The 18584-nt window shown below is 34.5% G+C and overlaps 1 protein-coding gene across 1 annotated transcript in view; it reads right to left on the bottom strand.

The window, feature by feature from the left end:
* The window catches only part of LOC145688521 (putative receptor-type tyrosine-protein phosphatase mosPTP-1), a 327258-nt gene extending 312588 nt beyond the window's left edge, over positions 1-14670 (bottom strand). The window contains exon 1 of the mRNA XM_081762882.1: positions 14557-14670. Within this exon, the coding sequence (XP_081619008.1) occupies positions 14557-14572 (16 nt within the window). The 5' untranslated portion in view covers positions 14573-14670. The remainder of the gene's footprint in view (positions 1-14556) is intronic.
* Positions 14671-18584: the final 3914 nt, after the last annotated feature.

Genomic DNA, 18584 nt, shown 5'->3' with positions numbered 1-18584 from the left:
CTTTCGGTTTTAATAGAGAGACTACAGGGGATATGGAATAGATTCTTCGGACGATTAATTGATTCCAGGAATCTGCTTTCTGTATATGTTACCTTTTCTAACCTCTAACGAAATGAAATAGAATGAACGGTTATGACGGTCAGGCTAAAGGAGACGGTGATGATGAGTAATGAATGAAATGGTGGAATGAAGAAAGTGGGAGGAAACGGGAGAACTCCGAGAAAACACACGCACACGGTGTTTGTCCACCACAAAGTTCACTTGGCGGGGGCTGGGATCGAACCCGGGACCCCTAACACCAGAGGTGAACGCTCTACCACTGAGCCACCGCGGCCCCTAATCTATAACGACCAACATTAAACCGGAAGTGGTTAATTTTTGTAACTTATTGTTTTAGTAAAGATATTAGAGGAATATCCAATATATATTTTTGGGGTTTATAATTGACTAGCAGCGTTCACCCCGCTTCGCTGCGGTCACCCCGGAACGCAATAAACTTTGTTACTTAGATAATTTTTACTTTTTCGCTTTCAAGTGATATGATAAAAACCATAGAAGATTGCACTAATGTTAACATTATATCGCCTGTCATTTATGTTAACCCGCCCCGCTTCGCTGCGGTCACCCCAACCCGCCCCGCTTCGCTGCGGTCATCCCCGAACGCAATAAACTTTGTTACTTAGATAATTTTTACTTTTTCGCTTTCAAGTGATTTATAGCGCCTGTCAGTTATGTTAACCCGCCGAGTCACAGGGTCATGCGGGTTGCATATAAATACGTTTATTTTTATACCTATGATGAACTAATAACAAAGGATTTGTACGTATGGACACCTGAATGGTCAATTATCTCAAGACACTGGTAATTGAAAATTAAAGTGATATGATAAAAACCATCTAGGGTCCACATCCTAACAACCCCCCAAAAATGAAAGAAATCGGTTCAGCCGTATTAGCGTGATGAGCGGACAAAGGATTTTTTGTACGTATTGACACCTGATTGGTCAATTATCTCAAGACACTGGTAATTGAAAATTAAAGTGATATGATAAAAACCATCTAGGGTCCAAATCCTAACAACCCCCCAAAAATGAAAGAAATCGGTTCAGCCGTATTAGCGTGATGAGCGGACAAAGGATTTTGTGCGTTCTCTTTTATATATATAGATTACATAAATCCACTTCTCTTTGTATGTTACATTTTTTACTCTATGGCGATCAACGTTAAAACCGAGAGTGGTTGATTTCAGCCACATCCGGTTTGAATATATGTTTAAAAGAGAATATCTATTCTCTAGACCTAATATAGATCTATTCTTAGAACGCTAAGTGGATTAGAAAAAAAATATGTTTCTCGTTATTTCTCATTGCTTTTGCTCAATGTAGATCAATATTGAAACCGGAAGTTGTATGGAATTCTTTCACTTCCGGCTTTGGTAGGGAGATAAGGTTGAAAATGTTATGTGTTCGTGGGATGTTTAATCGATTGAAGGAAACCTTTTTATTCTATATATTGCCGTTTTTGCTCCGTAGTGATAAACGTTAAAAGCGGAGAAGGTTAATTTCTACCATTTTCGATTTGAGTAATGGCTCCAAAAACGAACCCTGTTCGTACTTCTTAACCCTCTATACTCTGACCAAATTTAGTAATAACTGATCAACTAATTATTGAGACTTTTTTTTTTGTCTCTCGGACGTAAGGGCAAGAGAAATATATACAGGAGTTCTGGTAAGGTGAAATATTTAAGTTTTACGTCCCACGATTATGCCATATAGGCTAAACGAAACGGGGTGATGAGGGATGAATGAAATGGTGGATTAAAGAAAGTGGGATGAAATGGGAGAACTCCGAGGAAACCCAGCCGGTGTTTGCGCATTACAAAGTACATTTGGCACCAGCTGGGATCGAACCAGGGATCTTATGCATCAAAGATAAACACTTTACCACTGAGCCACCACCCAAGATTTGGTAAAGAGATCTCCCTAACATATATAAGTGTTCATTCATTATGTAGCAAAATCCTTTGGTAAAATCCTCTCACATAAACAAATAAAAGGCCCATATGAACATAGGGCGAAAACCGCGTTGTTTCAAAGTTATACGATGCGGAAAACAAGGGAAGTGTAACTTTGAGGCTGCCTAGCTCGAAAACTATATAAGACATATTAAAGGCGGGTAAAGAAATATCACAGGAACTAGTACACTCTCTATCTAAATATCCATGTTTCAGACTTAGGTCGTACCGGCGCAACGAATTTTATAGAGGGAGCTGGGGTATTGGAACCCTGATTTAAGCACGTATAGAAAAAAAATATGTTTTGATAGAAAATGTCTAATTATCGGTTTATTTAGTTGTTATGTCTTGTACATGAGTATTATCATTTGTAAATGTTACATTATCACTAATTTTAATATCTGCAATTATGCAACCACATATAGCGCAGTTTAACATTAAAGAAAAGTGGTTGATAACACTTGCAAACGAAGTTCTAGCACTAAATATCATTTGATAACGGTGATCTAAGCAAGATAAATGTCATACGAACAAAAATGATAAACAAATAATTGCAGAGATACAGAAATCCGAAATTCTGTGAAAACGAACATCAGGACAACGGATTAAAAATAAAAAAACTAATTACCGAAGAGTCGGTATAGCATGGTACATTCACTGGCATCTTACTTTTTCTAGCCAATAGTAGATACGGTAGACATTGTTAGTAAATGATGATGAAATAAATGATAGAATGAAAAGTTGGAGGAAACGGGAGTTCTCGAGTAAATCCATTAACACGTTGTCGTCCACACGAATTTACGTACTATTACGTATTAAAAGAACATACATATTCGTTCTGCGTACTATGGTGAACAAGAATCCAGATAACAATAATAATTATAAGGCATGCTCGATGTGTCATCCGTCATCAGTACGCATTTAATGAAATGACAGGTATATATCTTATGTATGGTCGTGCCTTGGAACCAAGTTGAAGCACAACTAATATATCATGAATATTTTGCAAATCGTGTTCTTCCCAACCGTAGTACTTTCGCTGCTATCGATACGACATGTACATGCTACAAATGATTCAGTTGGGCGCCGTCGGACAGCCTTGACACCTGATCGAGAAGAGAGAATTCTTCAGATAATTAAAGATGATCCTTTTACCAGTACAAAAAGGCTAGCAACTCTAGGTGTTTCACATGGAACCGTGTGGAAAGTATTTCGCGAACAACAACTCTACCCCTTCCACTGGCAGCATGTGCAAGGAACAGAAGAAAGAGACTATTGTCTACGGAGACACTTTTGCGAGTGGTACCTTAATCGGTGTGTAGAAAACTCTCTATTTCCTTCATTAATCATATTTACTGATGAAGGGTTCACGCGAGATGGTGTTGTCAACATCCACAACGAACACCAATTGGCAGAAGAAAAACATAACGCAAATTTACCTACCCGACACCAACATCAATTCTCAGTTAAATGTCTGGGCAGACATATTGGGAACGCACTTTTAGGGCCATAAATTTTATCACAACATCTCACAGGTGCAACATACCTGCAATTTCTTCAACGAAAACTTCCGGAATGGCTGAAAAATGTTCCTTTCTCGAGAAAGTCTCAACTTTGGTTTATACACGATGGGGCTCCACTACATTTTCTGCGAGACGTTGGTGTATTTCTTGATCAGTACTTTCAAGACGGATGAATGGGGCGAGGAAGACCCATGCAGTGGCTTCCTCGCACTCCTGACCTAAACCCTTTGGATTTTTATTTGTGGGACACGTCAAAAGTATACTGTACAACACACAAACGAAACACATGAATAGGAGTAAAGAATTCGTAATAGATTTGTAAACATTCTTAATGCACCTAGGCTTTCCAATGGTGTACGTGAATCACTATCAACTCGTGCAGAGTATTGTATTGAGGTGACGGATGACACATCGAGCATCTGCTATAATTATTATTGCTATCTGGATTCTTGCTCAGCGTAGTAGTTCAGAACAAATATATACACTCTTTTAATACGTAATAGTATGTAAATTTGTGGTGGACTACATCGTGTTAATGGATTTACTCGAGATCTCCCGCTTCCTCCAACTGTTCATTCTATCTTTTCTTTCATCATCATTTACTCGCAATATCTACCGTATCTACTATTGGATAGAAAAAGTGAGATGTCAGTGAATGTACCATGCTACACCCTTTTTCGAATCCCTTGTCCTGATGTTCGTTTTCACAGAATTTCGGATTTCTGTATCTCTGCAATTATTTGTTCATCATTTTTGTTCGTATGACATTTATCTTGCTTAGATCACCGTTATCAAATGATATTTAGTGTTAGAACTTCGTTTGCAAGCGTTACCAACCACTTTCTTTAACGTTAAACTGTGTTACGTGTGGTTGCATAATTGCAGATATTAAAATTAGTGATAATGTAACATTTACAAATAATATTACTCATGTACAAGACATAACAGCTTAATAAACCGATAATTAGACATTTTCTATCAAAACATCTTTTTTTTTTTCTATACGTGCTTAAATCAGGGTTCCGATACCCCAGCTCCCTCTATAAAATTCGTTGCACCGGTACGACCTAAGTATGAAACATGGATATTTAGATAGAGATTGTACTAGTTTCTCTGATATTTCTTTAACCACCTTTAATATGTCTTATATAGTTTTCGAGCTAGGCAGCCTCAAAGTTACACTTCCCTCGTTTTCCGCATCATATAACTGAAACAACGCGGTTTTCGCCCTATGTCCATATGGACTTTTTATTTGTTTATGTGAGAGGATTCACCAGTGGATTTTAGCTACATAATAAATGAACATCTTGTATATTATATATACACATTTTCTTGTATTAATTCCCACATTTAAAAATACCATTTAATAATATATGTATAAATATACTATTAACAAATGCTGATTTTTTAGATCGAGGGGACCCGGAAAACCCAAAGCTTATATATTGAGCCTCCCAGAATTTCGTTATGTTTGCTTGGATCATTACATGGATTAGCGAAGTACGTATATCTGAACGACCCCTCCCAAATTATAAAATAATAATAATAATAATAATAATAATAATAATAATAATAATAATAATAATAATAATAATAATAATAATAATAATAATAATAATAATAATCGGTGTCGATTAATAGTATACGCTGGTGCAGTGGTTCTCAACCTAATTCCTATCATGACCCCATTTTATCACATCCTCTTGCCGGTAATCCCCTTGTAATTTCCGATTTGTAATAGGCTTGTGTGGGATTTTTAATATATCTACTGCAGAGATCTCATGATATCCATCTATTTCTATAATATGATCCATTTCTTGTATTTACAGTGGATACAGTAATAGTAATATATTCCCTATGATGAAAGAGTTGGTTCAAGATGGATATTAAACCCATTTATTGAAGAAGCCATCAAAGTAGTTAAGGCCACAACTTCTTGACCAACTAATCGAATTGTCGCTTATAAGTTGAAAATGACTACCGTCAAATGGGGTGAATAGAAACACGTTTTTGGCTATATGAGAATATAAGTCTGGTAATGTTAAAGATTTCGCGTATCAGATTATTCCAAAAGAAAGGTCTTAATATGCTAATGAATTTCAGTAAACGTCATATTAATTTATCAACTCCACTTTTCTTCACCTTGATTTTTCTTAATGTTTCTATTAACCCCTATCCATGGGGTGAATAGAAACAATTACTTTATTTTCATTGTTGTTTCTTTTATACTATTGGAAAGGTAAAAAAGAAACACCGTATTTGTTGAAACGAACTATTTATTTGATACCTGCAAGATATTAGTTCAATAAGACCAGTATTACATAAGTTACAAACTTATAAAACAATACAATGCACAATATAGGTATAAACGACCATATAGTTTTGATGATATTTGAATAAGATTTAAACCACTGGAATCATCAGGGATACTTATCATGAGTTGAGTTGATTTTGAGGTTTACGTCCCGTTCAGCAGCGAGGCTATATGAGACGTGGACCTACTGTTTAGCGTAGAATCAGAACTACATGAGCTCCCGCCGGGAATCGAACCCGGGTCTCCCACGCCAAAGGCGCGTACGCTAACCGCTTAGCCACGAAGGGGCCCGAAAGTTATCATATACTTAAAGTGTGCTGACGAACTCCTAATAAAACCCAACAGTTTCGTTCTGAAAATTTCATTGTTTATGTGCTCTCTTATAAAACACTCCCACATATGCATCATGTTCCCATTTTCGCACTTGGGTGCTGAATAGTCTCATCGAGTTTTAGCTTCTCATTTTACCACAGCAAAATCACCAGCTTTAGAAAACCATCATCTAGTTCGTGATCGTCTGGAATGTTGTCTTCTGGAGTGTTGTCTTTCTCCTCTTCCGACAATACAAAGGTAGGTTGAGTTTCGTTGTGATTTGATGAAAATGTATCATTTTCAGAAAACAAACCAAAACTCTTAACAGAAACATATATTCGTACTCTCTTCTTCCCTTATTTAATTTTTTCATCTTCTCTCATGCTCCTGAGAAGATCCATAAGGGAACGGTTTACAGTCTGAGATGACTTTTGCTGTTCTGTTTCTTCTCGTTCATTGTCTTTTCTTGGCAACATCCTCAGTATTTGGTCTCGACAAAGGGGAAAAATTCCACACTTTTCAAATCCAGCCCTGATATTTTCCTCCTTCAGTTTCACACTTTTTTTTTTTCAGAAGACTTGGAAATTTGTTCTTAGAGATGGTTGATACATTCCTATCAGGTCCTTTTTTCTGCTCCTCTAGAATTTTCCACTCCTTGAGGAATTTCAAGAATTTCCCAAGAAGTGTTTCTATTCACCCCACTAATTAAAAATCATAACAATAACCCAGTAAATTAAATTTTGATTAAAAATAATTTACAAAAGGAAAACTTTTACTATGAACGTCAGTAAATGAAACAACAAACTACAAAATAGGCATATGTTCAAATGCAACAAATATGAAAATGTCATACTTACCAAGAAAGTTTAAGGAGCGCTAAAATACCGTGTAAGATTTCAGTAACACATTAATGCTACTGCCGTCTACCTCAGTGTTCCCAACTCAGTAAAACATTTTGTCTCTGCCCTGGACACTTTAGCCGTATAAGACTATGTTAAGAAATTTCAGTTTTCTTGATTAATTTATCGTCCAGATAAATCCAAAACTAATCTGGGAGTTTTGTTTCTATTCACCCCCATGTTTCTATTCACCCCATTTGACGGTAGATAGTGTACATCACGAATATTGAACCGGGCATTGCCGCACTAGTGAAACCACATCGTGCTTCATCTCATTAGCTTTCAATTTTATCCCATTCAACCAAAGAATCTAATTAGCTTTCAATTTTAATTGTATTTCAATTTGCAGCTTTTGTTTCATTTGTATTTTTTTTTTGTATTTCAATATGCAGTTCTCATTAGTTTCATATCACACCTTTTTCATTTAAATTGATTTTTAAACAATTCTGCACATGTTGAAAATGTTTAGTAGACCTATTTTTCTGGTATTTTCTGGTAATATTTTCTGGAAATATTTTCTGATATTAGATTCTAATTATATTTATCTCTTCTACTTATCTTCGCGACCCCACATGAAACCCTCTCGCGACCCTCCTAGGGGTCCGACCCCCAGGTTGAGAAACTCTGCGTTAGTGTATTCTCTAAACATAATAAAATAAAATAAAATAAAACGCTTTTGAATGAAGTGTTCCATAGGACAGTGTGAATAATAAAATTATCTTCACTTGAATATAAGTTTGAGAAATGCTGCTGTAGGTCATCTGTCCTAAAAAAAAAAAAAAAATCCATAAAAATCCATAAATAGTACGAGTTTTCCTAGGCAACTCTATCAGCGATAACTATCCTCTTTATATTTCGTTAATAAAAAAGTTTAATAATCCTACAATATGGTGTAACCCATCTCTCTTTCACTCTTTGTTTTCAAGGACATATAAGTGATAGTTTACTGATAGGGGTAAGCTTCACTAGAACGTGTTGTTCATTTTAAACAACGGTTTTAATGATTTTGGTCATATTTATTAAATCATTAGTTGATTCTTGATTGAGTTAAAAAATTAAAAAAAAAAAAGGAACAAGAGAGTTGTGCCAGAGTTCGTGCCTTTCATTCTGATACGAACTCCTGAAGAATATACGCGTGTTCATCTGTCTGATCAGTGGCGTACACAGAATTTCATCAAGGGGAGTTCAAGCACTCAATCGCATAATCTTTCAGGACAGACATTATTTTATGTGTATATGTTTATATCTCTTAATATAGTAAATGAGTATTTCTCCATAAAATGTTGCTCATAGGTGTTTTAAGCCCTGAACCCCCTTGCAACGCCACTGTATAAGTAGGGATGCGCACGAGACAAGATTTGTTGCTGTCTCGTCTCGAAAATGTGCTGTAAAAGTGATGTCTCGACTCGAAAAATGCATATTTCTCTATTGGAAGAGCCGTGTCTCGACTCGGATTTTGTCAGGAAAATCCTGTCTCGACTCGTCTCGTGCGCATTCCTATGTATGAGATCATGTTATAGTTGTTACGATTACGTTTACCATTATGAAATGGCAGACCAAGGAACATGTATAGGCATTTTGGAGAAAACTGCAATTTCATATTTCCTGTTCATCAGTAAACTACCGTTTTGGCAGATTAGAGGTTTGAATAATACCCTTCATAAATCCTTTATAAATCCCAAGTTCACAATTTGTATCTGATTCTTTGGACCAAAGGAGTAACTGCTAGTGCCCAGCACATTCGGCCACGTTGGGCATGCTAAAAATCTGGAAAGTATATACACAAGTTAACATATCAATTTTGTTGCTGATGATATATATATTTTGTTTTAATCTATGATGGCTCAAAAATTAAAATAAAATAAAATACCAAAAAATTAATTTAGTTTTAATGCATAGTAATATAATGGAGGCAAATAAAAGATATTCACTGATAATTTGATTATGCACCTCGCATATCGAAGAACTGCTTTTTAGTTATTTAAATTATTAACTGTTTATTTTTAAATCTCTATATTGAATACAACTTAGCATGCTCTGTACCTTAACGGCCTTATGCAGAGTCGTTCTGACGCGTGATTAGTGCCATACTAAAGAGTTGGACAAACATATGTATGCAGTAGTCCGGCCTTTAATATGACGCTAATCATATGTCAAATCGAATCTGCATAAGGCCGTCTGTCTTTAGCATGTGCTTATATATTCATATAATTAATTAATTAATTACATATAGATAAATAAACAAGTACGTGTATCTGATATGAACGATGTTGGACTTAATTCCTAGCAGTCGCGGATCAACAATCGTCGTTTGCGAGGGTGGGTGGGTGGAGAGTATCTCCTCCTGAACAATGAATGCAATCTGGAGATACAGAATACAAGTTCACAACAAAACAGTTTAAAGTGGTACAATATATTCTCCATATATTATACGTATATTTATATAAAACAGTTAATAATACTTAGTTGTTTTTTCCCGAGTCTTCGGATTGTCTACACACTAGCGATATCTGTTTCTCGTCAGGTAGTAAGCAACGCAGCTATTGATAACTATTAGCCTGACTGTGAACTATTAAGAATTAACATGACTTGACAAAACGGCGTTCTACGTCTATTATAAGGATATGTTTGTTGTTCACTGTACACATCAAGACATCGTACTCTGGGCTATTTTCGAGGAAAAAATATCGCTGATTCCCTCTCATATTTCTCCGTTCATACATGTCTAAGGGCAGCTTTGAGGTTTTAATTTTGGGAAGGCTCGCTCCCTCGTTTATGGATACATATACACATTTGATTGATTAATTAGTGTAGGAAATTACTTTTACAGAAGTGATTGATGCTATTTGTTAAATAATTATCTACCATTAATATGAATAGTGGAAAATACATTTACTCTTTATTGTATTTTTTAGCGTTTAAATATTTAAAAAAAAAACTTTTGTTTATGCCTGTGTCTACCCACTAAAACCGCCCCTGTTGGTATTGGTTGCTTACTTCTGTCGGTTGTCATCCGTGTGTTCCATATTAACAGTTTTCATTTAATACTTACCTTATTAAGGTCAATTACTGGCATAAAACTATGTAATTTACGCTACCCTCTTGCATCAAGATAACATTTGGTCGAGTATCCCTTACTGATGAACTAGAATTTAATTCCTGCACATGACCAATATTCATAGCTTACTCCATCACAGAAAAGTAATGAAACTAGTGTTGATTTAGAGAAGATATACCTATTCGAGAAGATCCAGAATACATCTAAATACTTTCCGTTCTACGTGTTGAGTCTGTCCACTTATTTTGTAATTTTCTTGTATTGTTTTTAATACCTATATATTTAAGTATGTAGACAAATTAAAATTTTGCCAGATGTTGTATAACATGAAAAGGAACCATTTCAGCACGTAAGCACCAGGGTTATTTATTTATTTATTTATTTTAAAATAACAAACATGTGTTTAAAACTTGAAAAAAAAAATATCTTCAAAATGCTTTAAACACGTTTTAAAACACCCAAACACCCACACAAAAGAACATGTTTTAAACATTTTGAACAGTTTAAAACATGATTTTAAACATCTATTTCAAAATCGTGTAATAACTTATTTATTAAGATCATTTTGCTCTTTACTTGCAATCAGTGGTTATTCTAATATTTTTAACAACCGGTTCTATATATATATATTATAGAGAGAGAGAGAGAGAGAGAGAGTAGATGGACAGGTAGAAAAATAGATATAACTCTCTTGGACCACATTGCCACGTTAAATGAATCTTGTTGCTGTCATTAAAAAAAAAATAAAATAAAACCCTACTATATTTCTCTATGTAAACATAATCCTGAAAGGGACACACAACATGTTTTTCCATCTTGCAATGAGTTGAACCATGTACAACTTTCTGGGACGTCTTGATGGCTACCTGCTATCGCCCTCCCGCTGACATAAAGGGAAAACCAGTTTCGCCGCTTTCGAAACAACGTATTATTTTGGACAGGGAGGGGAAGCACGCCAAAATATACGTTTTTAATGAGAAGGTTCACTGTTTGTCCACTAGATTGCTGGATGTGTGGATATTCCTTTCTTGCTTTCAGGGAGTTGTAACATCTAAACAGTAAATAGAAAGATCGGGTTGCAAGTTTTTTTTTTTTTTTTTTATGACAGTTACAAGATTCGTTTAATGTGGCAATGTGGTCTAAGGAAATAAATCGTACAAGGTAGACAAATGCAAATTTTATACTGGATACCATAAGTGACAAGAAGCGACCTACACAGCATCCTAATACAAGAAGGTGTGACGAAATTAGGTACTACTGCGAATATCTTGGAAACAAATTACCCGATATAGATGGTTGTCAAAAAGTATTGGAAAGACTTTAATCCAGCAATGGATCGACAAGTGTTGACAATGATATGTATGCGTTTCAAATATGAATAACCCTCACCGCTACATTCATGTGATCCCAGGTCTCATTCTTGATATCTGAGCATTTGATATTGAAAATAAATAAATAAACCGCTTATACTTTATTCTGCGGAATCATATATTTAATCTTCCTGCTGGGTATAGCTGGGTAAAATTTGCTGTTATGTCTGGGTATAACAAACAATTCTGCAAACTCGAAATATTTTAACAACCTGTTCTAGTGAATCGGTGCGAACCGCCTGTGTTGGGTACAGAGTATTTCAGTATAGATTAGTAATTCTCGACTTATTTCATATCACGAACCCCTTTTATTATACTCTCTTGCCCGTGAGTCTCGTAAGTTCTTTCTTCGTTTTAATAAGCTTTTTAATTAGATTTTAAAATCTACCTACTATGAAGATTTCGCATAATCTATGAATACATGGTGAAACAAAAGACATCACCACCCTTGTGTATTGAGAACGGGTTGAGGGAGAATGATGAAACTTGGAAGTGGTATGATATATCAGATGGTGCTATGAAGCATCGTGGCGGCCACCTTTGATTGGTATTTGAAATTTCAAAATGCAAAGGGAGTAATGTTACATGTCTTAAGGCTACAATTTTACCACAAATACGCTTGTGCGGCTACTTTAGCTCTAAAAGAAATCATTTCGGAGATACTGCTTCTGAAAGTTTTCTAATTATGCCCTTAGGGGCTAAACTCGCGTTTCATGGAGGCGGGTGAGAGTTGCAAAATTTGATTACTATTTCAGAACAATGATGCTAATAAAATTATTTTAAAATAATACATTTTTGAAAAGTAGTGTTTGAAGCACACTTCATGTTGTACTAACTTTAGAATATTTTCTGCAAGCCTATGTAATTGGTTGTTTTTTCAAGTCACTAATTTATTGAAGAAAAGTAATATTTGGGACGTTCAGAGCATAATGGATCCAAGTCCATTTTCAATAAGGTTTTGTTTTGCTCAGCAAATGAATTCCATTTCAAAACGTAAAATATGCGCAGTCAAGAGTCAGAAATAAATGTAACTAAAACCTCATGAAAGAGTGAGGGATAGTTTCATATGATAGCTGTTAGACAGAAGCGTCAGTGCGGCAGGAGGGCAGCTGCCCCAAACCCCATCCTGGATTTCAGATTTTGGGGGCGGTAAGGCAGTTTTAGAAATCTTTTGATAAGCAAAGCCCAACAGAACAAGTTTAATGTCCTTACACCGAATAAAGACGGAGGAAACATAGATGATCAGAACTGGTAAGTTGTTTAGGCTCAATTTTCTGAATTTTAAGCAGGCCTGAAACTCGAAAGTAGATCCACCTTTGGAATCCTTGGGCCAAAAAAATATACAAGAGAGCAATATAGGCCAATAGCTCCTTACGACCAATAGAAATGGATTATAACTTCTCTATATCCGTATTTATTCGATATAAGGACTTGAGTATTTATTCGAACCACATTTTTTTTCTGTGGACTTTGCTCAGCAAAAGGTTTCTAAATCTGCATTACTACTCCCAAAATCTGAAGTTCTGGCTAGGAGGTGGATGACCTTTAACGAACTCTCCTCTCTAGCGGCAATCATATAAAACTCTAGATTGCACCTTGTCATGTAGTTTTTCTTTCTTTCATTTCAGATTCTTTCTTTCTCTAAAACATGTACGTATGCAGACTGAGAATCAACATGTACTGTATCAACGAATGCCTGCGATATATTAATTTCAGAACACAATTAGCAAAGAACCCATCATTTGTTTTCTGAATACAACGCAAAAAACCTTTTTCCATTATAATTATTTTATTCATTTTTTAATATCAGTTCTATAAGCAGTCCAACCTTCAACTACGACAGTTTCTCGCAAGTTAACTGATAAACATTTAAACAATACAATAAACGTTATAAACAAGGATAAGAAAGAAACAAAATAAATTGTAAATCAGCACATTGACCTGGTTTAGCCACGAGAATTCAAAACATTCACATGGGAAGAAAATAAGTCTTCACTTTTTGACAATTTTCTTTCTCTGGTAGATTTTTTTTTTTTACGAAAAATAAAATAAACATATGTTTAAAACAAAATTTGTTTCAAACAAAATCAATTGTTTAAAACAAGTTTTAATAATTTCTTGTAAACGTTTTGTTTGAAACAAAACTACCCTGGTAGGCACTAGATCTTTGCAAACATTGCATTACATTTATTTATTTATTTATTTATTTTGATTACACGGAATTAGGCGCGCACCTACAAATTTTGTAGCGGGTGGAAGGGGTTCAAATTTCGAACTTGGTTGACTCTCCGTGAGCAGGCCCCTGATGTAGGCAAAATACAGGTAGACCACAATATCTTTAAAAATAATAATTATAGAGGAGGGTTCAACCGCGGTGAACCTCCTGTGAGTGCGCATCTACATGGAACTACACACTTTATCTGAAGATTTCATAATGAACCCAGGAACCCTTTGTGATACAGATCTGATCAACGGAGTTCTTGTTTTACAGTTTAAACGTTGATCGAAAGCAGATTCTTTTCTATATACTTAAAAATAATGCAATACATTATTCACGATATATAAAATGAATTATTAATGGAGTTCAATGGAGAGAATTAACCCATTGACTTCATGCACCCCTTATTCCTTTCATATCCAATATATCCCTGAAAGTGTGACAGCTTTGATCTAACGAACTTTATAATTTTTTGTATGATAGTAATTGGAAACCATATTAAAGCTATCTAACTTTGTCTTCCCTTAAGAAAAAACGAATAAGAAAAGCAAAGAAAAAAATCAGTTATGAAAGCTTTACATAGGGTTTTGGATTAGAATAACAATGTCACAGAAAATTGACGGAGATACGCAACGTCATCGACTACTACACCGAGTTCCGAAACTGGCCACTTTCACGATGTGTGGCGCTGATTTCCAGCATCGAACGGAACAGACGACATTGCCTATGTCTGCCACCTGCAGAAAAGTTGTTGAACTACATAAAGAGTAAGCGATGTTCGTTCTTGTTAGAAGCAAGGAGGGAATGGAACCGTCCCTCAAGAATCTTGAATAAAACAAACTCACTTACCTCCATCATCAGTCATAACAAGAACGGTGGTGCTAGGTCCGGGGCCCTCTGGATTGAATACCTGAAGTGATACCAAGTACTGTGTGTATGTTTCCAAGTTCGTAATCGTATGGCTCTGAAAATAATAAAAAAAAGAATAACATTAATTCGATAACGAGAATAACAAGAATTACAACAACTGCACAACACATTCCTGTAGGTATCTCATAAATCTTTGAAATAACATTCAATTATTATTTAATAATAGACACACGTGGTTAGTAATAATAAAAAAGAATTATCAAGGTAATTTCAAGGGAAATGCAATGTCACAACACCAGTTGATGTAATTACACTCAAGCTTTCATGTAACATGGCGTAATGAACTTTTATCCTCCATTTACAGTTGATACTTAAAAAAAAAAATGATTCAGATTAATACAAACGAGCTCAATTTGTTTAAGAAATGTTTCAATAATCTTCAAAGCATCAGGAAAATAGCTCGATTTTGGAAAGGCAGTTCTTTTGAAAATTTATGGACCCTATCATCGTTTACGCATTTAATGTAAAATCTAACTCCTCATTTTCTGTTATAATAATGATACGTATAATGAATTCTCAGCACAAATGAAGCGAAGTTTTGCATTTATCAGAACAAGTCCGTCTCCCAATTGTGGGAAAAAGTCCCTTTATTTTATCAAACATTATAAACTTTCGTCTAAACCAATTTTTAAACTTAAGGTTTTCATGCAATTCTCCAGAGAAAATTTTCGAATTTTCTTCCTACCCCTAAGAATTAGGGTAGTTTGCTGAAGGTGAAAATAAAAAAGAGTATTTTTCTTAGAAACGGCTCTCATGTTTTTGTTTATACATCATAAATAAATATTTCATTAACAACCCATATTGTGATATGCCATTTTTCTGGGAAAAATCGACAAGGGGTAGTTTATTTTTGGGGTGAGTTTTTTCTGACGATTTTCTCAAAAACAGCTTAGACAATTTTGTTCATATTTAATAAATAAACATGCAATTAATATTCATACTGTATAATGCTCTAAATCACTTCTATCAAATATCCACAATGAGTAGTTTACTCTGGGCTGTAAATTTTTTGACACTTTTGTGAAATACGGCTCATGTGATTTTGTTTATATTTTATGAACAACCATTTCATTAACCCTAACATGTGGCTTAAGTTTTATTATTATTATTATTATTATTATTATTATTATTATTATTATTATTATTAATAATAATAATAATAATAATAATAATAATAATAATAATAATAATAATAATAATAATAATAATAATAATAATGAAAACTTACAGGAGGTAGTTGACGTTTGGGTGTAAGCTTTTGGGCGTGATATTTTCCATTAAAGAAGCATACTTTTGTTTGTATTTGACAAGAAAATATTTCATTAATAACTGCAGCCCAACATTATTTATTTTAAGGAATTGGAGCGAGAAAGTTGAGTGTGGAGACTTGTACATTTTATTTATTTAGTATCCCTCTTTAGAAAATATATTCCGTGTCATATACTTGGACGATGATAAGGGATATTAATGTTTATCAATCGACTAATCATTGCATATATCAAGAAGTGTAAAGTGATTATCTACACACAATTAGATAAAAGTCAAAACAAATAATACTATTAGCTTAATTGCTCTGTAACGTAGTATCATCGCAGACGATTTAATTCTAACTTGACGACTTATGACTAACTACAATCCACAAATAAGATCCGTTCATAATTGAATATGATTTCAAAAGACCGCACTTGAATATCGGTATCAAGTATTGCCTAGAACAGAAATGTATGGCGCCATCAAACTCATTTGGAAATTCATCCTAATTGCAATTACATAAATAGATATGATCTTATGCTGAGTTTTCAGTTGTTGAAGGGCATCACCCAGGAAAATAATAATAATAATAATAATAATAATAATAATAATAATAATAATAATAATAATAATAATAATAATAATAATAATAATAATAATAATTCAAATAATGAAAGCAGAATGCATCACTTCTTGTCCTGTGTCGGCAGTTCCACACAGTTTTCAAGGTGCCATTTTCAAGCCAATTCTGCCGAAAATATTAACTGAATTTCGTCACTTGTTCCATGTTAGGTTATATTCTCATAATTTTCAGCCAACTATCATGTGCGTCTGTTCGTAGAAGGTCTGCCAAAGCTGAAATCATCCGAATGTTTTATCTAACGACTTTGTTGTATCTGTTTAGGGACACAATGCTGAGGTCCTGTATCTTTCCCTTGTATACTAATTGAGGTGACAATTATATTCTTGTATAACACATGCCATAATATCTTATGTATATACAGCCTGGATCATTGATACTCCGAAGTCCTCCAAAAATAGATATGCTGTATGTGACTACACGTACTGTGCAAGAAAGAGGCATTCTGACGCTTCAACAATTATCAAGAGATTGCATTTGATTTTCCCGATGGGGCGTTTTGGCACAAATTGTACATAACTTTTATAAGAAGACGTCTAGGTGTAGGGGTATAAATTACACTATATTACACGAGGGACACTTCACCTTACAGCCGGCGTCAGGTATTCAACCTCAGGAGAACTTAAGCACTTTGGGACTTACATCCTTATGAACAAGAAGGTGGCCAATAACCTGAATATGCTTTTAATTATTGTGTAATTTGAATTCCTTTTCTAACGCGTAATAATAGACGAGATATTAAATACTGCAGCAACCAATACCTAAGATATTGTCTGTTTCGTATAACTTTTAAAGAATTACACAGTTATAACATTCAAATTTTGACATTTCTTTCTGTACTATTTTTTAATATAACATAATGATGCACTGTTATATATTTCTTCTTAAGATACAGAGCGATATATAACTGATAACCGATCATTAATAAGATGTAACGCATCAAATTGAACGTATGAAGCAGAATTCATCCGTGGCGATGTGGTTAGTATCAGCGCCTCAAACCATGAGAACCGGATTCGATTCTCGGTGAGAGTTCATGTGGTTTAGATACTACATTAAGCTATAGGTCCGAATCGCATATAGCATCTATAAATGTTGGGATACTATCTCTTAGTATAGACCCTGTCCTGCTTTCTTCCCAAATTTGTTAACATGTTTATTGTCAGAGACACTACAGGTACAGGACCTAGCATTTATCTCTGATGAGAATGAATTATGGATTGAATAGGGGCCATTTATGTTTCTGGTATACAACATCAAGTCTGTGGGTTTTCTCTGTGTTCTTTAGTGACACGTTTTTAAACAGCTAACAAGGCCAGATAATTCTGCTCAAACAGTTCTACTACATTAAAAACCAGACAGTGTGGCATAAGTAATTTCTTCTGAAAAAGAAAACAAAACGAGAAGGGAAAGACTATGGTTAAGGATCAGTATTTTGGACCATTTGAAAATTTGTTCAGACCATTTTGCTCTTTTTTTTAAATACATGTTTCATTAACAACCGTATGATATAAGCTTTTCTCGTGAAAAAAAATCACAACAGTTACTTTCTTTGGACGCAGTTTTCTCGAAACGACTATTACAATTTTTCTCAAACCATGAGTTGATTTAATTTACGAAACGAAAACGAGAAAATTTAGTACGATCATCTGTAATATGAATAAGCGCATTCATGGTATGGAAATCATAACGTTCACATCTCTTATATTCATGCCCTATGTATTAAAATTTCCTATGTGCAGGCGAGAATAAACAGACTTTAAGAGAGATATGGGTTATTAACATATTGATCTATAGTTCGATACTATGTTAACCTAAATAAAAAAAAAGTGTGATTTTGAAATATCCACATTAACATTACCCTTTGCACTGCTTCTCGAATAGCAATGCTTTGAATACATAAGATGTTCAATACTTTGTAAAAATAATATCTTGAATTACAGAAGTGAAAGGAAGACTTAAATGTAATGTTACTTTGAAACAACATTTTTCGAAATATCCTTGATCTAGTGCAGCACAGGTATACATAATTTTCCCTTCATTGTTTAGTTGGCAT

Source organism: Thermobia domestica, chromosome 6 (genome assembly GCF_964235325.1).
Source record: "Thermobia domestica chromosome 6, izTheDome1.hap1.1, whole genome shotgun sequence".
NCBI classification, from domain to species: Eukaryota; Metazoa; Arthropoda; class Insecta; order Zygentoma; family Lepismatidae; genus Thermobia; species Thermobia domestica.
Note: the sequence above shows the minus strand (reverse complement) of the source record. Positions and strands in the feature narration are given on the sequence as shown.